Below are 23,494 nucleotides of genomic sequence, written 5' to 3' on the forward strand. Positions count from 1 at the left end.
ATTCTTTATGTTTTAGTAACCAGTGATTAACAAGAGAATATACACCTTCCCCATGTTGTGTTAACTTATGAAACACTTCTATTAACTTCTTTGAGAAAACTTGTCACATGCCATGTTAAGAAATAACAGAATCTCATGTATTCTGTACACAGTTTCTTTCAATGATACTATTTTGCAAAAGCATAATACATTATTATAACCAAGATAGTAACATTCATACACTTAAGATGAAAGATACATTTCCAGTATAAGTATTGTTCATTTACTCTTTTTATAGCCACAGTCAGTTCCCACAGTCTCTTCAGATTGACAAACTGGTCAGTTCTCTTTTTCTATGCTTTTTTCCTTTTAAGATTCTTAAATAAATGGTGTCATATAATACTATATATCTCCTTTGGGGATTAATTTTTTATTTTCACTCAGCATAATTCTCTGCAGATTCTGTGGTGAGTAGTATTCATCGTGTAATTTTATACCAGTTAATGGACATGTGAAGTGTTTCTATTTCAGACTGTTAACAGATAAAGCTGCTATAAACATTGGTGTCCAGATTTTTTATGATAATGCAGTCTTTGAGATTGAAATTGATGGGTTAAATGATAGTTTTTTTTTTTGAAAGCAGTTTTTATAAAGATAAACATACTTCACTAACTACATTTTTGAAGTATGCAATTCAGTGTATTTTTAGTGTATACGTGTAGTTATAGCACCTATCACCACCATTATCTAATTTCACCAATAGGTTTACTACCGCCAAGTAAAATTTTTTCTCCATTTAATCATCAGTCTATCCCATTTCTAGAACTTGCCCCCACTATTGTTTTCTGTTTCTGTGGACTTTTCTCTTTTGGAAATTTCATATACATGTATACCCCATTTTAACTGGCTTTTTCACTTAGCATGATGGTATCGGGGTTCATTTATGCCATGTCTTATAAAAACATGCTTTTTTAATTGCCAAATTACATTCAGTAATGTGGGTATATCACTTTTGTTTATATATCAGTCAGTTAAGGGACAAGAGTGGTCCTTTGCACCTCTTAATATTTGAATATTTCTGCTCTGAAAAAACTAATGTACTACAAATTTGTGTTTGGAAATACGTTCCTTTTGTTACCAAATAATGTTCTCAGTGCATAGTATACCACATATCTTTACCTATTTCCACGTAATTAATTCATTTGGGTATTTTCTGGTTTTTTACTATTCTGAGTAATGCTGCTATCAACATTTATGTTACCAATTTTTTTATGGAGAAGGGTCAGCAGTTTTGTATGTACTAAGAGTGGAATTGCTAGGTCATAGGGTAACTCTTAGGTATAATGTTTTCAGAAAACAGTGTGTGAAGGGTTTCAGTTTCTTCTCATTCCTCTCAATTTTTGTTAGGTATTTTGATTTTAGCCATCTTAGGTTGAAAAATATCTCTATTGTAGTTTTGATTTGCATTTCTTTAATGGCTAGTGATTTTTTTTTTTTTTTTTTTTTTTGTCTTTTTGCCATTTCTAGGGCTGCTTCCTGTGGCATATGGAGGTTCCCAGGCTAGGGGTCGAATCAGAGCTGTAGCCTCCGGCCTACGCCAGAGCCACAACAATGCGGGATCCGAGCCGCGTCTGCAACCTACACCACAGCTCACGGCAATGCCGGATCGTGAACCCACTGAGCAAGGGTAGGGACCGAACCCCGCAACCTCATGGTTCCTAGTCGGATTCGTTAACCACTGCGCCACGACGGGAGCTCCGCTAGTGAATGTTAATAAGCATTTTCCTGTTTGTTTATTGGACATTTGTGTATCATCTTTGAAGGAATTCCTGTTGAAATCACATACTCATTTGTCTTTATTTTTATTTTATTTTATTTTATTATTTTATTTTTTTGCCTTTTCTAGGGCTGCTCCCTTGACACATGGAGGTTCCCAGGCTAGGGTCAAACTAGAGCTGTAACTGCCGGCTTACACCACAGCCACAGCAGCTCAGCATCTGAGCTGTGTCTGTGACTTATACCATAGCTCCCAGCAAAGCCAGATCCTTAACCCACTGAGCAAGGCCAGGGATCGAACCCGCAAACTCATCGTTCCCAGTCGGATTCTTTAACCACTGAACCATGATGGGAACTCCTATTTTATTTTATTTTTAAAATATTTTGGTCATGCACTTGACCTGCAGAGGTTCCTAGGCCAGGTAATGAACCTGAGCCACAGTGGTGACAACACCAAATCCTTAACCACTAAGCCACCAGAGAATGTTGTCTTAATTTTTGATTTATAACAATTTATCCTTTCTGTACATTAATCCCTTACTAGGTTATGATTTGCTCCTCTTTGATTGTCAGTTTGTTTTTTTTTTTTAGATCCACAGTTGCAGTAGATGGAAGTTCCCAAGGCAGGGATGGAATTGGTGCTGCAGCTGCAGGCCCAACCACAGCCATAGCAATGCCAGATCCGAGCCACATCTGTGACCTACGCAGCTTGCAATAATGCACAATCCTTAATCCACTGATTAAGGCCAAGAATCAGACCCACATTTTTACAAATACTAGTTGGATTCTCAACCCACTGAGCGGCGGAACTCCCAGTTTGTTACTTTCTTAGTGCTACCTCTTTTGTAGCAGAAAAGTTAAATACTTTTTAAAAATTCAATTGATTAACGTGTAACATCAAATTAACCATTTTAAAGTGTATGATTCAGTGAAATTTAGTACATTCATAATGTGGTGCAATCATCGCCTTTATCACATTCCAGAACATTTTCATTACTCTAGTCATTTCTCTTTCCATTCTTTCTCCCTGACTCTGGAAACTAGCAATCTGCATTCTGTTTCTAAAAGTTTATGTATTCTGGATAATAGTTAAAAAAAAAAATTTTTTTTTTTGGCCGCACCTGTGGCGTGTGGAAGTTCCAGGGCCAAGGATAGAACCCACATCACTGTAGTGGCCGAAACCATTGCAGTGACAATGCCATATCCTTAACCTGAGCAACAGGAGAACTGCAAGTTTTAAATTTTGGTCAACTCCAATTTCTTTTTTTTTTTTTTTTTTTTTGGTGGGGGTGTTGCTTATACTTTAGAAATAATTATCTAATGTATGTCTCAAGAGTTCTTTTTTTAATATTTTCTTCTAACAGAGTTCTCTTTGTGGCTCAGCAGTAAGAAACCTGACTAGTGTCTGTGAGGACATGGGTTCTATCCCTGGCCTTGGGCTCAGTGGAATAAAGATCCAGCATAACTTCAAGCTGTAGCATAGGCCACAGATGCTGCTGGGATCTGCTTGGCTGAGGTGTAGGGCAGCAGCTGCAGCTCCAGTTCAACCCCTAGCCTGGGAACTTCCATATGCCAGAGGTGTGGCCATAAGAAAAAAAACCACGAAAGTATTTCCTTCTAGATAGTTTTAGCTTTTGTCAGTTAACATCATCATTAAATATGATGTGTCTGTGGGGTTTTTGTAGATGTCCTTTATCAGGTTTATAAATTTTTCTATTTCTAATTTATTGATAATTTTAATCATGGAAGGATATTGGATTTTGTCAGTTGCCTTTTCTGTGTATATTGAGATGTTATCAGCTTTTTGTTATTTTTTTGTCCTGTATTATATTGATCAGTATTTCTGTGTTCAAATAATCTTTTATTTCTGTGATAAATTCCACTTAGCATGTATGATGCTCATGTGTGTTGCTGTATTTAATTTGTGACCTTGAGTCTGCCAAACAGTTTTGTAGGGTAGCTGTAATATTTTATATTTCTGCTTACAATTACGAGTAATTTATTTAATCTACAGTCTTACCAGATTTTGATGTATTCACCATCATTTTTTGTTCTGATAGGTGTGCACCAAAATCTTACAGCTTTAATTTATATTCTTTCGTTGGCTAATACATTGAACATATTTTGTAATTTTTTGACATTTATATCTTTTTTTTTTCTTATTCTCTTTTGAGTGCCATACCCATGGCATATGGAGATCCTAGGCTGGAGGTCAAATTGGAGCTGTAGTTACCAGCCTATACCACAGCTACGGCAGTTCTAGATCTGAGCCATGTCTGAGACCTACACCATAGCTCATGGCAACAGCAGATCCTTAACCCACTGAGCAAGGCCAGTGATCAAACCTGAGTCTTCTTGGATGCAAGTCAGATTTGTTTCTGCTGAGCCATGACAGGAACTCTGACATTTTTATTTTTGTTGAAGTATGTGTTCATGCCTTTTGCCTATTTTCTCATTGGGTTGTTTGTTTTCTTATGTTTTAGTTTACAGAGTTCTTTACATATTGCACATGCCCATTGTTGGTTAGATTATGTATAAATATCTTCTCCCAATCTTAGTTTGTCTTATTCTCCTCTTAGCAGCATATTTTGCCAGCAAAATTTTTAATTTTTCCTGTGTATCTCCTTTTAATGCGTTACCAGTCACACTTATGGTGTTAAGACCAATGATTTGCTGCCTATTCATAAATCACAAAGAATATTTTCCACATTGTTTTTTCTGAAATCTTTATGCTTTTACGGGAAAATCTCATTCGTTTTTTTATCTGAGTTTTGTTTAAATGTGAGACTTAGGCTGCAGATTTTTGGTGTTTTTTTTTTTCCTGGTCTCCTGTGTAGGTCTAATTGTTCCAGAACTCTTTGGTAAAAGTCATCTTTTTGTCTACATTAGATTACTTTTGCAACTTTGTTAGATATCACTTGGATCTGTTTTTAGGTTCTCTGTTGTTTTTCCATTTATTGGTTCTTCTCCAGTATACAGTTTTAATTACTATTTGCACATATGTTTTGATGTCAGGTAGACAGAATCCTATATTTTTTTAGAATTGTAGTTTTTTAGAAATGTTTATTCTGTTATTTTTGCCTTGGCACATAATTTTTGGCATCATCTGGTTTGATATAGTGAAAAATGTTGCTGTGATTTTGATAGGAATGTGTTAAACCTGTATATGTTCTGGGAGAATTAACATTTTTGCTGTGTTGAGTTTTCCATTGCATGAATATCATGTCCCTCTGAGGTTAGATCTTTCACTTCCTTCTTTGGTGCTGTATAACTTTTAGCTTTTAAACCCTATACATAATTTATTTTAAACTTTGATATTAAAATATATTTTATGAAGTGATCGTAAATGTTACTGTATTTTTAGTGCTGATAGCCACAAGTTTATCTCTACTGTATGGAAATATTTGATTTTTATTTGTATATCCTGTGATCTTAAATCTAGGAGTCTTTATATTTTTCCCCTGAGTTCCTTGAGGTTTTTTACATATAGAATCAAATTTGTGTTTAAGAAGAATTTTACTTTCTTCCCAGTTTGAATGTCTTTTCTTTCTTTTTCTTGCCTTACTCTATCAGCTAGAATTTATTGTATAGTGTTATCTTACTCTAGTACTAGGGAGAGGAAAGCTATATGTTTCACTATTAAGAATAATGTTAGTTGTCTGTTTTCTGTTTCTAGGGCCACACCTCCGGCAAATGGAAGTTACCAGGTAAGGGGTCCAATCGGAGCTGCAGCTGCTGGCATACACCACAACCATAGAAATGCCAGATCTGAGGTGTGTCTGCAACCTACTTCACAACTCAGGGCAGCACCAGATCCTTAACCCACTGAGTGGGGTCAGGGATCTGTCTAACCCACATCTTGTGGGTACTACTCAGGTTTGTTACACTGAGCCACAACGGGAACTCCAGCTGTGTTTTTTATGGATGGCTTTCACTAGAGTCAAGAAAGTTCTCTACTCCATTCATGTTTTCCAAGAGTTTTTTTCATAAATAGATGTTGAATATTGTTAGTTTTTTTCCTACATTGATGTAATTGTACTATTTTTCTTTTTCACTGTTAATGTGGTGGATTATAATAATGGTTTATCAGTTATAGAATCAGCCTTCAATCCCTAAAAAAAAAAAAACCAAAGATGGTGTGTCCTAATACTTTTCTGTTTCCTAATACTTTGTTGAGATATTTAAAATCACTATTCATGAGAGATTGATCTGTAGTTTTATTTTTGTGTGTATACAATACTTTAGGATATTAATTTTATCGTAAAATACATTGGAAAATGTTTCCTACTATTTTCTGTAAGAAATTATATGCAGTTGGTGTTACTTTAAGTGTTAGGTAGAATATTTCAGTGAAACCAACTTGTTCTGGAGATTTTCTTTCTGGGAGTTTGTAATTTATAAATTTAATTTTCTTAGTAGTTCTGTTCAAAATATCTGTTTTATATGATATGAGTTGTAGTAATTTGTGTTTTTTTTTCAGAAGTGTAGTTCATTTCCTATAAGATGTCAGATTTACATATGTTGAGTTATTTCTGTTAGTCTCTGTTACCTTTTTTTTTCTTTCCCATTGTGGTTTATTATAGGATATCGAATATAGTTTTCTGTGCTAAATAGTAGCACCTTGTTTATCCATTTTATATGTAGTAGTTTGTATCTGCTAATCTCAAAACTCCCAATCCGTCCAACCCTCACCCTCCTTCCCCCTCCCCTTGGCAATCGCAGGTCTATCTCTATGTCTGTAAGTCTGTTTTTGTTTCATAGGTAAGTTCATTTATGTCTTATTTTGCATTCCACATGTAGGTGATGGCATATGGATTTGTCTTTCTCTGTATGGCTTCACTTAGTATGATCATCTCTAGGTCCATCCATGTTGCTGCAAATGACATTATTTTATTCTTTTTTTGGTTGTACCTGTGGCATGTGTAAATTCCTGGGCCTATGCCATAACAGTGACCCAAGCTATGGATCCTTGATGCACTGAGCCACAAGAGAATTTCATGTTATTTCAGTCTTAATGGCTGAGTAATATTCTGTTGTATGCATTAGCACAGCTTCTGTATCTGTTCATGGTTCCCACTGAGCCACTATGGGAACTCCCTGTTTGTAGATTTTTTTGATGATAGCCATTTTGACTGGTGTGAGGTGGTACCTTATTGTAGTTTTGATTTGATTGTAGTTTGGATGGACATTTAGGTTGTTTCCAAGTCTAGGCTGTTGTGAACGGTGCTGCAGTGCACAGGAGAATTTCATGTTACTTCACTCTTAATGGCTGAGTAATATTCTGTTGTATGTATTTCCACAGTTTCTGTATCTATTCATCTGTTGATGGACGTTTAGGTTGTTTCCAAGTCTAGGCTGTTGTGAATAGTGCTGCTGTGCACATACAGGTGTATGTATCCTTTCAAATATGGTTTGTCCACATGTATGCCCACGAATGGAATTGCAGAATCATACGACAACTCTATTTTTAGTTTTCTGAGGAATCTCCACATTGTTTTCCATAGTGATTGGGCTAATTTATATTCCTACTGACACCACCAACAGTATAAGAGCGTTCTTTTTTCTTCACACCCTCTGTAGCATTTATTTTTTGTAGATTTTTTTTTTTTTTTGTCTTTTTAGGGCCACACCCCGCCATATGGAGGTTCTCAGGCTAGGGGTTGAATTGGAGCAGTAGCTGCTGACCTACGCCTACAGCCGCAGCAACACAGGATCCAAGCCTTGTCTGTGACCTACACCACAGCTCACGGCAATGGCAAATCCTTAATACACTGAGCAAGGCCAGGGATTGAACCTGCATCCTCATGGATGCTAGAAGGGTTTGTTAACCACTGAGCCACTATGGGAACTCCCTGTTTGTAGATTTTTTTGATGATAGCCATTTTGACTGGTGTGAGGTGGTACCTTATTGTAGTTTTGATTTGTATTTCTCTGATAATTGGTGATATTGAACATCTTTTCATGTGCCTGTTGGCCATCTGTTTTCTTTGGAGAAGTGTCTATTTAAGTCTTCTGTCTGTTTTTTGGTGGGGTTGTTTTTTTGTTTTCGTTATTTGGTGTTTTTGTTTATATGTTTCTTTTGGTATGAAGTTGGTTCAGCAATTTATATATTTTGGAAATTAAGCCCTTGTCACTCACATCACTTACAAGTATTTTCTCCCAGTTTGTAGGTTTTCATTTTGCTTATGGTTTACTTTGCTGTGCAAAAAACTTACAAGTTTGATTTTTTTTTTTTTTCTTAGGGCCACACCCACAGCATATGGAGGGTCCCAGGCTAGGGGTCCAATTGAAGTTATAGCTGCTGGCCTACACCACAGTCACAGCAGCATCTGAGCTGCATCTGCATCCTATACCACAGCTGATGGCAATGCTGGATACTTTACCCACTGGGCTAGGCCAGGGATTGAACCCTTATCCTCATGGATACTAGTCAGATTAATTTCTGCTGAGCCACAGCAGGAACACCAGAAGTTTGATTATGTCCCATTTGTTTGTTTTGTCTTTGGGGGGCTGCATCTGTGCCATATGGAAGTTCTCAGTCTAGGGGTTGAATCAGAGCTGTAGCTGCTGGCCTGCACCACCATGACAGCAGTGCAGCTCATGGCAACACTGGATCCTTAACCCACTGAGCGAAGCCACGGATGTAACCTGCGTTCTCATGAATACCAGTGTGGTTCATTAACCACTGAACCACAATGGGAACGCCAGTGATTCATTTGTTAGTTCACTTTTTTTGGTATTGCCTTGGTGGACTAACCTAAGAAAACACCACTATGATTTATGTTAGAGAATGTTTTGCTTATGCTTGCTTCAATGAGTTTTTTGTCTTACATAAATCTTTAAGCCATTTTCAGTTTATTTTTGTGTGGTATGTTAATTAATTTACATGGGACTCTTAATTTTCCCAATATCATTTGCTGAAGAGACTTTTTCCCATTATAGTCTTGCCTTCTTTGTTGAAGATCAATTGACTTAGGTGTCTGGGTTTATTTCTGACCTCTCTGTTGTATTCTGTGGATTTATGTCTGCTTTTGTGCCATAACCATATTGGTTTTTTTTTTTTTTTTTTTTTGGCTGTAGCTTTCTCATAATACTGTCTGAAGTCTTGGAGGATTATGCCCCTAGCTTTGTTCTTTTCCTCAGGATTGCTTAGGCAATTATGGGTCTTATGGTTCCATATAAATTTTAGGGGTTATTTTTTCTGGTTCTGTGGCAAATGTCATAGGTAATCTGAAAGAGAACTGTGATTGCTTTTGGAAGTATGACCATTTTAATAATATTAATTCCTCCAATCTAAGGGTATATTTTCCCTATTATTCTTTAATGTCTGCAGCATCTACAGTGATATCTGTTCATTTTTGGTGTTGGTGATTTATATATTCTCTACTTTTTTTGTTCTTCACAATAGTAGTGGTTTGTTAGATTATTGATTCTTTGAAAGAAACATTTTTATTTCATTGTCCTTCACTGTTGTTTTTCTCTTCACATTTTTTTTGGTTCTATTCTTTGGTATTTCCTTCCTACTGCTTGTAATTTACTTCTTCTAGTTTCTTTAAAAAGCTTAGATTATTCCTACTCAGTCAAAAAAAGCTTAGATTATTTCTACTCTATTAAATTTGTTAATGTTCATTTTATACTCCAGCAAATGGTTTGTCTTGGTATATTTTTTGTGGGTACATTGAAAAGAAGCCATATTCTGCACAGATGAGTGGAGTGTTTCTATAAATGTCTGTTAAGTCCTACTGATTTTGTGTTCTGTATGTTGCTAATATTCTCTTTAGTTCTGTCAGTTTAGAGAGGGTTGTTCTTGTCTTTGCCTATAATTATGGATTTTCCTATTTCTTCATGGAATTTTAAGTTTTTTGCCTTGAATATTTTGTAATATACTATTTTTTTTTCCTCCTCACCCACCTACAACATGTTTCCCAGGCCAGGGATCAAACCTACACCACAGTTGCAACTTGTACCACGATTGCAGCCTTGCTGGATCTTTAACCTCCTACGCCACAAAGGAACTGCCAGAGCATACATATTTTCAATGCATGCACTTTTAACATTGCTGTGTCTTGCTGATGGACTTAACTCTTTTTCAATATATAATGTACTGTGCTCTGATGATGTTTTTCACCTTGAAGTCTATTTTAGCTAGTATAGCTATTTCTGTTTTCCTTTAATGTTTGTGTATTTCTGCATCCTTTTACTTTCACCCTGCTTGCAGCTTTATACTTACAGTATAAGGAAGCTCTGTTACTTTCTACTGTGTAACTGGTGTAGTTAGACCTTTTAAATTTAATGTGATTATTGATATATCAGAATATAAACTTGCTATTTTATTTATTTATTTATTTATTTATTTATTTATTTATTTATTTAGGTCCTTTTTTGCCTTTTCTTTTTTCTTTTTCTTTTTTTGTCTTTTTGTCTTTTTGCCATTTCTTGGGCCGCTCCTGAGGCATATGGAGGTTCCCAGGCTAGGGGTTGAATCGGAGCTGTAGCCGCTGGACTATGCCAGAGCCACAGCAACTTGGGATCCGAACCTTGTCTGCAACCTACACCACAGCTCACGGCAACGCCAGATCCTTAACCCACTGAGCAAGACCAGGGATTGAACCCGCAACCTCATGGTTCCTGGTTGGATTCGTTAACCACTGTGCCATGATGGGAACTCCTGCAATTTTATTTTTGTGCTGTTTGTTCTCTTCTGCTTTTCTTTCATTTTTGTTTTTTGTCTTTTTTCCACCCACCTGCAGGTTATTTGTACAATTTTTTAGATAGCTATTTTTTTCAGGAGTGTATTGTAGTATCTTTTTGTATGGTTGCTTTAATATCTTTGTTAATTTTAATATCTGCCATCTCAGTGTAGACATCTATCATTGATGTTTTTTCCTTCCAATTTAGTAGGTTCCTTATTTTTACTATGTTAAGTTAATTTCAGCTGAAATCTGGAAGTTATATTATGTTATGTGACTATGAGACTATTTACGCCTTTTTAAAACTGATTTTGTCTACCACACAGGCAAGAGAAGGGAGAAATGCCCCTTTAGTATAAGAGCAGATTGAACTCTAGGTTCCTCTTTTGCCTTCTTTATGTCCCAGGTGGAACATTCCTAATTATTGCTAGGTAAAAAGTTAATTGTGATACCCTATGTATACACCATGGTGTGGGTGGCCTGGTGGCTTTATTAACTGCTTGTGATTAGTAAATGTCCTGATTCTCTTCTAGGCCTCTTCTGACACCACTCAAACAGGCATTGTTTGTTATTTTTAGTTGGCAGTAGAAATCCTGGCTCCTTTCTTGGTCTTCTCTTGTTTCACCTGACCAGGTTCTGGGATGCTTTTTAACAACCTTAAGAAGGTCTAGGTCCTCACTCAACATTTTGTGGTATGGGTGGTCCTTGGATATAGATTTTTCTATATTGTTTGTTTGGAATATGACAGTTGTTTTCCAGACATTTTCTGTCATGCTGTATTGCCCCTTTTTGGACCCTTTGACTGTAGAGGTGGCTTTGGGGTATGCTTTCCTTTTCTATACACATGAGTGTGTCCAGATTGCTGATTCTTCAGCTCCTGGTTAGAGATATATTAAGCAAAACAAACAAACAAAAACAAAACAAACAAACAAAACCAAAAAATCTAGGGAACTGATATATCTTGTCATCCCTTGGATTTTGAAATCCTTAGTTGTTCTCTTTTTGTCTCTCCAATTTTCAGAGTTTATTTATGTCTGTCTTTTTAGTTATGTTTGGTGGGAGAAAAAAAATCTTTCCATCCATCAAACAAAGGAATTATGGGGTGGAGGTGGGGGATGTCTTTGTTTGTGGCATGCGAAAGTTCCCTGGCCAGGGATTGAACCAGCACCATAGGGATGAATCATACTGCTGCAGTGTCAGCATGGGATATTTAACCTACTGGACCACAAGAGCACCCTTTGAGGTTTTTGTTTTGTTTGTTTTTAATGAGCATTTGTCTCCTAAGTTTGTAAGTGGAGATTAAAAAAACTTTTTTTCTTAGTCAGTACTTTAGAAGTTGTCAAGACTTTTATTTCCTCTGAATGTGTTTTCTTTTAGCTTTAAAATATGTAAAACATGTTACTTTTGATCTACCTTCTTCATTTATACTGTAGATTCCCTCTTATATGTGAGAGATGCTTTCCTAAACCTTTAGTGGATGCCCAAAAACTGGATAGTACTGAATCCTATATATGGTATGTATTTTTCTGTGCATACATACCTATGGTAATATTAAATTGTTTATTTAGGCACAGTAAAGTGATTAACAACAATAACTAATAATGACATGGAATGGTTATAACAATTATCTGTAATATGAGTTATGTGAAAGTGGTCTCTTGCTCTCACTGAATATCTTTGTGTATAAATTGAATATGCCTTTCCATCTTAGCTAAGTGTGTATCACACTGTGGCAATAACTTCTGCAGTTTGAGGTACAGCAGCAAAGATAGCACAGATTACTCTCCCTTCAGAGGATGGCATGAGATCTCATTAAGCTATTTAGAATGGCACAGAGCCATGAATTCTTTATTTTTGGTATTGTATTTATAAAATACATATGACATAAAATCTACTATCTTGACCATTTTTAAGTGTATAGTTACTTCATTGATATTAAATCAGTTCATAATGGAGTTCCTGTTGTGGCTCAGCAGTAATGAACCTGACTGGTATCCATGAGAATGTGGGTTTGATCCCTGGCCTTGCTGTGTGGGTTAAGGATCTGGTGTTGCCATGAGCTATGTTGAAATGCAGACATGGCTCCGATCTTGTGTTGTTGTGACTGTGGCGTTAGGCCGGCAGCTGTAGCTCTGATTCAGCCCCTAGCCTGGCAACCTCCATATGCCGAGGGTGAAGATAAAGGACAAAAACAGAAAAAATCAATGTGTAATGTTGTGCAGTCATCATCATTCACCATAACTCTTCATTTTGTAAAAACTGATCTACTGGAGTGCTCATAATGGCTTAGTGGGTTAAGAACCTGACCTAACTGTCCATGAGGATACAGGTTTGATCCCTGGCCTTGCTCAGTGGGTTAAGGATCCAGTGTTGCTACAAGCTGCAGCATAGGTTGCAAATGCAGCTCAGATAGTGCTGCTGTTCCTGTGATGTAGGCCAGCAGCTGCAGTTCCAATTTGACCCCTTGCCCAGGAACTTCCATATGCATTAGGTGCAACCCTGAATAGAAAAAGAGAGAAAGAAAAATAAAAAACCCTGATAAACTATATTCTTTAAACAATAATTTCCCATTCCTACTCACCTCAGAGCTGGCAACTATGCTGCTAATTTTGTCTATATGATTTTGACTGCTCTAAGAACTTCTTTTTGAGTGGAATCACATAGTAGTTATTTGTCTTTTAGTGAGTGGTTTGGTTTTCTTTGCCTACAGGCCTCAAGGTTAATGTGTTATAGCATGTGTCAAAATTTCTTTACTTTTTTTGTTTTTTTGCATTTACGATAGAAATTTATTTCTCACAGTTCTAGAGGCTAAGAAGTTCAAGGTCAGCATGTTAGCTGATTTGTTTCCTAGAGAGAGCTCTCTGCCAGACCTGCAGATGGCCAGCTTTTTTGTCTTCATATGGCAGAGAATTCTAGTGTTTCTAGTGTTTCTTCTTCTTTTCCTTCTTCTCCTTCTCCTTTTTTTTTCTTTCTCCTCCTCCTCCTTCTTTAAAATTTCTTGGAGTAGAGTTGACTTACAACATTGTGTTACTCTCAGGTTTATAGCAAAACGAGTCAGTTATACATATATCCATTCTTTTGTAATATAGGTTATTACAAACTATTGAGTAGATTTCCCTATGCTATACAGAAAGTTCTATTTAATTATCTCTTTTATACAGCAGTGTGTATGTTTTTCCTGTCTTCTTAGTCCAACCCTCCCCATCAAGGTTTCCCCTACCATAAGTTTCATTTGAAACCTGTGAGTTTATTTCTGTTTTTTAAATAAGTTCTTTCATTTTTTTTAAGATTCCACATACAACTGTTATCATGATGATTATCTTTCTCTGTCTGACTTTCTTCACTAAGGGTGATCATCTCTAGGTCCATCCATATTGCTGCAAATGGCATTATTTCATTCTTTTTTTTTAATGGTGAAGTAGTATTCTATTGTATGTACCACATTTTCTTTATCCATTCCTCTGTCATTGGACCTTAAGGTTAAGTCAGTATCTTCGCTGTTGTAACTAATGCTGCCATGAACATTGTAGTGCAGGTATGTTTTTTGAATTATAGTTTTGTCCACTTATATGCCCAGAAATGGGATTGCTGGATCATGTTAGTTTTACATATAGTTTTCTGAGGAACCTCCATACTATTTTCCATAGTGGCTGCACCACTTTACCTTCTCACCAACAGTGTTGGAGGGTTCCCTTTTCTCCACACCATCTCCAGCATATATTGCTTTAATGAAAACACAAAAGACCTCAGATAGCCAAAGCACTTTTGAAAAAGAGAAACGGAACTGGAGGAATCAGGCTCTCTGACCTCAGACTATATACTGCATTAATGGAACAGCATTGTAAGCCCAGAAATAAATCCACACAACTGTGATCAGATCTACTACAAAAAAGACAGCATTCAGTGGAGGAAGGACAATTTCTTCAATAAGTAGACTGGGAAAACTGGTCTGCTACATGTAAAAGAATGAAATTAGAACATTCTCAAACGTTCTTCTTAAAAATAAACTCCGAATGGATTTAAAGACTGGATACTGTAAACTCAGAGGAAAACATGGAACGCTCTTTGACATAAATCACAGCAGTATCTTTTTGGATTCACCTCCTAGAGTAATGAGAGTAAAAACAAAAATAAACAAACAGGACCTAATTAAACTTAAAAGTGTTGTTCCTGTTGTGTCTCAGTGAGTTAAACATCCAGCTAGTATCCACAAGGATGCTGGTTTGATCCCTGGCGTCTGTCAGTGGATTAAGGATCTCGTAGTGTTATGAGCTGAGTGTCAGTTGCAGACGCAACTTGACTCTGGCATGGCTGTGATAGAAGTCGGCAGCTGTATCTCTGATTCAATCCCTAGCCTGGGAACCTCCATATGCTACAGGTGTGGCCCTAAAAAGCAAAAAACAAACAAACAAATATTTATTTACTTACTTATCTATCTATTGTCTTTTCTAAGGCCGTACCCTTGGCATGTGGAGGTTCCCAGGCTAGGGGTCCAAGTGGAGCTGTAGTCACCGGCCTACGCCAGACCCACAGCAGTGCAGGATCTGAGCCACGTCTTTGACCTACGCCATGGCAATACTGGATCCTTAACCCACTGACCGAGGCCAGGGATCAAACCCAAAACCTCATGCTTCCTAGTCAGATTCATTAACCACTGAGCCACAACAGGAACTCCATCAGGGTATGTTTTTTTTTAAAAAGAAAGAAAATAGTATGGAGTTTCTTTAGTAGGCTAACTATAGAACTACCATATGATTCAGCATTCCCAATCCAGGGCATATATCCAGAGAAAACCCTAATTTGAAAAGATACATGCACCCCGGTGTCTACTGCAGCACTATGCAATAGCCAAGACATGGAAGCAAAACCTAAATGTCCATTAACAGATAAAGATGATGTGGTACATATGTATGATGGAATATTACTCAACCATAAAAAAGAATGGAATAATGCCATTTGCAGCAACATGGATGGACCTAAAGATTATCATACTAAGTGAAATTGGAAGTGAAAGACAAACACCTTGTGATATCACTTATATGTGGAATCTTAAAAACGGATTCAAATGAACTTATTTGCAGAACAGAAACAGACAGAGTCTTTGAAAACAAATTTATGTGCCCAAAGGGTAATGTTTTGGCAGATGAATGGACTGGGGATCTGGGATTAGCCTATGCACATTGAGGTATGTGGAATGCCTGACTAGTGGAAACCTGCTAAAGCACTGATAACTCTCCCCAATATTGTTTCATAATCCATTCAGAAAAAGAATCTGAAAGAATGAATGTATCCACATGTATAACTGAATCACTTTTTCATAGGCAGAAATTATCACAACATTGTGAATCAAATATACTTCAATAAAACTTTAAAAAATGGTGGAAAATGAGGAGTTCCCATCGTGGCACAGTGGTTAACGAATCCGACTAGGAACCATGAGGTTGCGGGTTCGGTCCCTGCCCTTGCTCAGTGGGTTAACGATCCGGCGTTGCTGTGAGCTGTGGTGTAGGTTGCAGACGCGGCTCGGATCCCGAGTTGCTGTGGCTCTGGCGTAGGCTGGTGGCTACAGCTCCGATTAGACCCCTAGCCTGGGAACATCCATATGCCGCGGGAGCGGCCCAAGAAATAGCAACAACAACAAAAAGACAAAAGACAAAAAAAATGACCAAAAAAAAAAAATGGTGGAAAATGAAAAGCAGAACAAAAAATGAAATATGTTATTTGCATGGATCTGGAGATTATCATACTATGTGAATAAGTCAGAGAAAGACAAATACCATAAGATATCACATACATGTGGCATCTAATAAGAATGATACAAAAAAGAATGTATTTATAAGATAGGAACAAACTCACAGATTTGAAAATCAAACTTAGGGTTATTTTAGGGGAAACTGTCTGGGGGTAGTTAGGATGGCATAACACATAAACACTATTCTATAAAATAATTAAGTAGAATGTACTGTATAGCATGGGGAAATCTACTCAATAGTTTGTAATAACCTGTATGGGAAAAAATAATATATGTATAACTGATTCACTTTGCTGTACATCTGAAACTAATATGTTCTATGTCAGCTATACTCCAATTTTTAAAAAAAGTCTAGAAAAAAATTTCTTTGCTTTTTTAAATGAATAGTATTTTACTATATGGATATGCCACATTTTGCTTATCCAATTTTCTGTAGATGGACAGTTGGATTGTTTCTACATTTAGCTATTGTGAATTAAAATGCTACTGCAAACATAGGTGTACAAATGTCTCTTTGAGACCCTGATTTCAGTTCCTTTGAGTATGTACCCAGTAGTGGAAATACTAGATCATGTGGCAATTTTATTTTTAATTTTTTGAGGAACTGCTGTACTCTTTTCTGTAGCAACTGTACCGTTTTACATTTTCACAGCAGTACATGAACGTTCCATTTTTTTTTTTTTTTTACAGTCTTATCAATACTTGGTATTTTCTGTTTTTCTGTCTGAAAACAGAGTAGGTGTGATGATGGATATGAGGTAGTATCTTAATTTTGATACACATTTCTCAGATCATTGGTGATGTTGAACATCTTACATGCTCATGGGCATTTATGTCTTTTTTGTGGAGAATTTGTAAAAGTCTTTTACCCATTTTTAATCAGGGTGTTTGGGTTTTTTGTTGAGTTTTAGCGTTTCTTAACATTTTGTATGAGGTATTATACTTTTGACTATATAATTTTAATGTTTGAAGAGATAGAATTAAAGTAGTAAATAGAAGGGTTTTTCTCCTGGAATTTAGATTAATTTTCCTTATGAATGTTACTAGTTTTCTTAGGTGAGAAATGAGCTATATTCTTGGTGTCTATATATAGGTGTGATAAGATGAATGTAGTTTATTCAAAGCCAGTTAAAGCGGTGCAGTTAAAGGAGAAGCACTGTAATTAAAGCAGTGATGATCTAATCAATATATGTGTAAATTGTGACTTTACATAATTAAATTTTTTTTCTAGGCAAGTTGGACAAATGCAAGTAAAAAACAACGTGAAAAGCTGCTTGAGCTGATTCGACGTCTTGCTGAAGACGATAAAGATGGTGTCATGGCACATAAAGTGTTGAACCTTCTTTGGAATCTGGCTCATAGTGATGATGTGCCGGTGGACATCATGGACCTAGCTCTCAGTGCCCACATAAAAATACTAGATTACAGTTGTTCACAGGTATGGTAGCACTTCTTAGCTAACTTTTTCTGATCCCCCCTCATTAAAATGTTTAGTTGCAGAATAATTTCATTGTTTAATCATTCCAAGTAATATTGTCAGATCATCTTACTGTTGTCTTTTATGTGTGACTTCCTTCTCTTACTTGTTTTTCAACAAGTTTTTGTATCGTTCACTAAGCATTTTTACCACCTTGTGAGAAGGATTTGTAAAGGTGAAAGAACTCATTATAGTAATGCTGTAGTTAAATATAGTAAAATAGAATCATAATGCAGTAAAACCATTTGTGACTTTGAAGGTTAGGGTAATTAGACTTTTTTTTTTTCCTCAAAATATGTTAATATAGTTAGACTTTTTTTCCCCTCAAAATATGTTAATATAATTAACTTCCTAAATAGAGTTTTCGTTATTAGCAAATCACAGCAGCTTCTTTCCATTTGAACTTACGTCATTTATGTTCACTGATTTTACGTATGCATTTTATATTAAGTTTGCTTAAATTCTTAGGCCTGTTTCTGGATTTTTATCAGCAGTGATTTGCCATCTTTCCGATAGGGTGCTGAAGATTGTAATAAAGGCGTTGTATTCCCTTTAGAAAAAGCAAACAAAAACCAAAAACTGGTCAGTATTTTTTTAGTTACCTCAGAGCAGGTGTTCTGCTTTCAGTTGGAATTTAATTTAATCAAGTCAGGCAAAGTCACAATGATGCTGCCAGGTTTTGAAAAACGTGATTGTGGAGGTTCAAAAGTATTTGCTGATCTGATTACTTTTTTAAAGAGATTCAGAGGAGGTGTTCTTAACCCAGGGTGCTTAAGAAGTGAAGATACTGTTCATAATCTGTGGACTAGTTAGTCCCAATGTGTATATAAAACTGAGATTTTTATTTTCAGTTCTCAAGAATACATAAATTACCATTTAATGTCTACTGTCCTTTACAAATAAATTTAAACAGGGAGCTTTTTTCTAATGCGGGAGTTAGTAGGACACTGGATTTGCACTAAGGCATTTGGAGTGTCAAATTTATCAAAGGAAAAAAGTCTCAGTTCACTTATTTAATTAATGACAATGTTAAACTGTATTTGATTCTGAATGTTGTGTTTATTCAGCATCTCAAATGGTGGTGAAGACCTTGAGTTTAATTTTTTATTTAATAGTGAGAAGTATAGAAATAGTAACACTTGGTGTAAATGCTCAAGTACTGCTTCCTCTTTTAATTAGTTATTCAGATCATTGCCTGCCATAATGTCTTAAATGTTGCTGTGTTTATAGGTATTAGACTTCATGGAATTTAGTAAAAGTGTTTTTTGCCTTTTTCAACTCAGCCTTTACTTGTGTTAAGAAAAACTATTAATAAATATATCACACTCTACTCTCCAAGCTAAGGTGCTTCTAAGAGTCTTGACATATTTAGTATTCAAGTGTAAATTGTAAATTCTAAAGATGTACACAGAATTCAGCTTAGTAATTTCATGTCTAGAAATTTGCCTAGGAAATATATGAAGACAGCCTGATATTTATGGAGTAGGTCATTCTTTATAGTTTATGCAGTGATAAATAGAAACCACTTAAATTCATGAATATATTTTACAGTATGTGTTAAAATGGCTATTACTGTAGATAAATAGTTCATGAAAGCACTTGAAGTGTGGACCCTCTTTTGATTCTAAAAAAAGATTTTTCTTTCCCAAATATGCATAGAAATAGAATCATTCCAGTTAAAAATTGGTTAGGTTTTCAAACTCAACTTCTTTTTTAGTTAATTTATTTATTTCTTAACTTTTATGGCCACACCCACTGCATGGGGAAATTCCTGGGTCAGGAATTCGAGCTAGAACCCCAGCTGCAGCAACACTGGATCCTTTAACCCACTGTGCCATGTCAGAGATTGAACCTACACCTTTGTAGCTACACCTCTGCAGCGACCCAGGCCCCTGTAGTCAGATTCTTAACCCACTGTGCAGGAACTCCAAACCTGAATTTCTGATTACTGGTGATTGTAGATGAAAAGACAGAAGTAAATTATGGCAGAATATTAGAAGTAAATTTATTATTGCAATATTGTTCAACATTTTATATTTTCCTCTAGGTGAAAACATGGTGCCTATTTTCTCTTATTTTATTTGTGTGTTAATTTTTTTATTTTGTTTTTTTTTAATTTTAAAAGCTAATTATGCTGTTTTCTTGATAAAATATGTGTTCCTTGATTTTTTTTACAAAATATGTAACATCACATCCACATATAGTAGTACTTGGGATTGTATATTTTTGCAAAGTTTTATAATATCAAGAAACTTATAAAGCAGTAAGTAAAACACAGTACTCACATTCAGATGTGTGTTTTAAAAGTGAAATTTCCTGTGTATGTTCCTGAACTTGGAATTTGTACTGTGTTTTAGATAAATATCTGACTCCATGAAACAGTGAGTTTGTATAGTAGTTCTTATTTATTTTTGGAATGTTGGTGATCATTTCAAATTAAGAGTATACTTAAAGCATTTTGCTTTGTTAAACTGTTATAATTACATCATCATTTTTATGAAGCTTAGCTTATAAGCTTTTCTACTTTGATTCTCAAAGTAGTTTGAAGGTAGAATTATACCTTATAACCATATTTTTTGTGTATTGTGTATAAGGATCGGGACACACAGAAGATCCAGTGGATAGATCGTTTTATAGAAGAACTTCGCAATAATGACAAGTGGGTAATTCCTGCACTGAAACAAATAAGAGAAATTTGTAGTTTGTTTGGTGAGGCACCTCAAAATTTGAGGTAAGGCTTTTAATACAGAAAACTTTCTAATTATTATTTGTATTGTTGAAAATAGCGTATCAGTAAAAGCAAATTTTAAAGAAAGAAAGCTGGAGTGGGGAAATAGCTTAATGAAGAGTTTGAAGCAAAATAAAGGTTTTTTTTTTTTGTTTGTTTGTTTTTTTTGCCGTTCCTACAGCATATGGAAGTTCCTGGGCCAGGGGATCAAACCACACTGCAGTGACAATGCCAGATCCTTAACCCACTATACCACAGCAGCTCCAAAGTAAGGATTATTCATCTACTTTATATTTAATAACATAGAATTTAATTTACCCAGTTTTATATAGTATTTAAGTGTGAATTAAGATACTGGCTTTCACTCTTGTTTCAGATCTTAGTTCTAGCAGATGTATCAGACATAGTCATGGCATGGGTTATATTTATCTCACTCCTCATTTCATGCTACCTTTTTTGCCAGTCCCCTTTCTTGGTTCAGTATTCATTTTGAATCCTGGATTTCATGGTCTTTAATATATTCTTAACTGGCCTACTCAGACATACTTATCAACATTTTTCAAATTAATTTTAAATATTATAATAGGGAATAATAATTTTCAATGTGTGGTGGTTGGGGTGGTTACTTTGTCTAGAATTTACAAGTAAATTTTCAAAGATTAAAAGTGATTTAAATCATGAAAGATGACATCTTTGTTTAAAGATTTTTTTTACTCTTTATTTTAGCGAGGTTTTTTTCTTAGTTTATTTTACATGTTGTATTCGATGCTAAAATATTAGTGGTTATTAGAATAATTTTAACCTTCTGTTTTCTTGCAATATATTTGGAATTAATGACAGAAGAGTAAAAAGAACATGAAGAAAGCTAAATAGCAAGAATATTCACAGTGCAATTAGGAGTCCTGGTAGTGAACTCCAGTTTTGTCTGATTAGCTGTAATCTTAGAATGACTCCCTAACCTTTAAGAAATGTTTTTCTTGTGCCTAAGACATGATTGCCAAGGTCATTTTAGCTTTAAACTGGTGTAATAATTATGTATGTAAATAGAATTCATGTTTTAAAAGAGTTATATTTCCTTTTTCATTTTTATTTTTCAAGTTGAATTTTTATTGTAATGCTGGAAAGATTATGAAATTAGGAAATTCCATTGGACCAAATACTGCAGAAATAGTAATAATATTTATTTGTGAAGTACATATTTTGATTGTGTTTGATATTGGCTATTGGCCTTCTGTCTTTTATCAGATAGACACACCCTTTCTCGGGTTGCTCTATGTACTTTTCTAAGGCTAGTGATTTGAGCACCACTAAATTAATGGTGATGTGACAGTTGATGGGTGATGTGATTGGTTTCACTGAAAATGGCATATCAGGAAGGGAACTAAGTTATCTTTCTGGTGGTATCCAGTGGGCAAAACTGGCTGCAGACTAGTGTTCTGGAATGTACTTTTACTAGCTAATGTACTTGATCACATAAATTTATACATACTGCACAGCAGCTATTTTGATATTGGTATTGTGCAAGATTAGTATTTGGGTGGAGTTGGAGAATATTGGTAGAAGGAGTAAGTATGCTTTGAGGCCTCAGTTAATCTCAGATTTCATGATTTTTTTTTAAAAGAATATTGACAAAGTTTTATTACAAATATAGAACATTTTAACCATTTAAAAGTAATAGCTAGAATTTAGTCTCTGTAAACTTAGTTACAACAGTGTTTGTTTGCCTAATTATACTGTTAAGTTCTTCTTGTTTTAGTCAGACTCAGCGAAGTCCCCATGTATTTTACCGTCATGATTTAATCAATCAACTTCAGCACAATCATGCCTTAGTTACTTTGGTAGCAGAAAACCTTGCTGCTTATATGAATAACATGCGACTATATGCTAGAGGTATGTATAACAAGCTAAAATTAACTATTGGGAATCAACATGGCTTACCTTCCCTGTATTTTCTTTTGTCCTTGTATTGTTTACCTTGACAATATGTTTATTTGCAAAAGGACCAAAAAAAAAGAAAAAAGAATGGAAGTGAGTTGTCTCTGTAAATTGTATTCACTTACTAGTCACTTGGCCTCTCAAATCATAAAACAACCTAAACCATAGGCCAGCTTTTCAAGGCTCTTTATTAGGTGCTGGTCTGTGTCCCTGTTCATTGTTGTTAAATTGATTTCTTTCCTTCTAATTCTGGGGACTTTATCTTGTAACTGCAGTTGGTTGCTACTTTCTTGAGTATGTGCTCATTTTAAACCTTTTCTTTCTTACTGGTATCCCCCCCCCTTTTTTTTTTTTTTTTTTTTTTTTCCCTTTTTTTTTTTTTTTTTTTTTTATGCTTTTTAGGGCTGCACCTGCAACATATGGAAGTTCCCAGGCTAGGGGTCAAATCAGAGCTACAGCTGCTGACCTCCACCACAGCCACATCAACAAAGGATCCAAGCTGAGTCTGCAACCTATGCCACAGCTTATGACAACACTGTGTCCTTAATCCATTGAATGGGAACAGGGGTTGAACCCACATTCTTGTGAATCCTAGTTGGGTTCATTACTGCTGAGCAAAATAGAAACTTCCTTATTGCCATCACTTTTACTGCTTTTTGAGGAGACCTAATAATTTCCTTGAAAATATTCTCCTAATTCTCCTGCTGTTAATTTTGTCCAAGTCTATTCTTATATATATTATAATTGTTATTAATAACCCTGAATTGTTTTTTTCCATTCTTCAAAGAACTTTATTTAAATGTTGCTAGATTAGTGATCACCATTTGTTCCTTTGGTTCTCAGAATGTGGAATTGTTTAAACATATTAGGATGAAGTTTCCTATGGTTGTAACAGAAAAAATACTTAGTATTTGCTGTATGTGGGGTTTCTTTCTTGGTGGTTTAAAGACTAATTGCAATGTTATTTATTCTTTGACAGTTTAATCAGAATCTGTGTGTGCTGGAGCACAGAATACTCTTTGTATATCCTATCTCTGTACATATTCATGGGGCAAACAAAAGCCCCAGCCACCTTATAGGCTCAAGTTTTTAAATATGAAGAAGAAAACCTTTCTGTTGTCCATTATTGAAAACAGGATTGAGTGTAGTACTGAACT

The 23,494-nt window shown here is 35.5% G+C and overlaps 1 protein-coding gene across 4 annotated transcripts in view; it reads left to right on the forward strand.

Annotated features, from left to right (window-relative positions):
- The window catches only part of LOC100625207 (probable ubiquitin carboxyl-terminal hydrolase FAF-X), a 177,429-nt gene that overhangs the window by 60,983 nt on the left and 92,952 nt on the right, over window positions 1-23,494 (forward strand). For all 4 annotated transcript variants that reach the window (XM_021080952.1, XM_003484170.4, XM_021080953.1 and 1 more), the window contains exons 12-14: window positions 17,429-17,635; window positions 20,269-20,405; window positions 22,159-22,292. In XM_021080952.1, the coding sequence (XP_020936611.1) occupies window positions 17,429-17,635; window positions 20,269-20,405; window positions 22,159-22,292 (478 nt within the window). The remainder of the gene's footprint in view (window positions 1-17,428; window positions 17,636-20,268; window positions 20,406-22,158; window positions 22,293-23,494) is intronic.

This window comes from Sus scrofa, chromosome Y, assembly GCF_000003025.6.
Source record: "Sus scrofa isolate TJ Tabasco breed Duroc chromosome Y, Sscrofa11.1, whole genome shotgun sequence".
NCBI lineage: Eukaryota > Metazoa > Chordata > Mammalia > Artiodactyla > Suidae > Sus > Sus scrofa.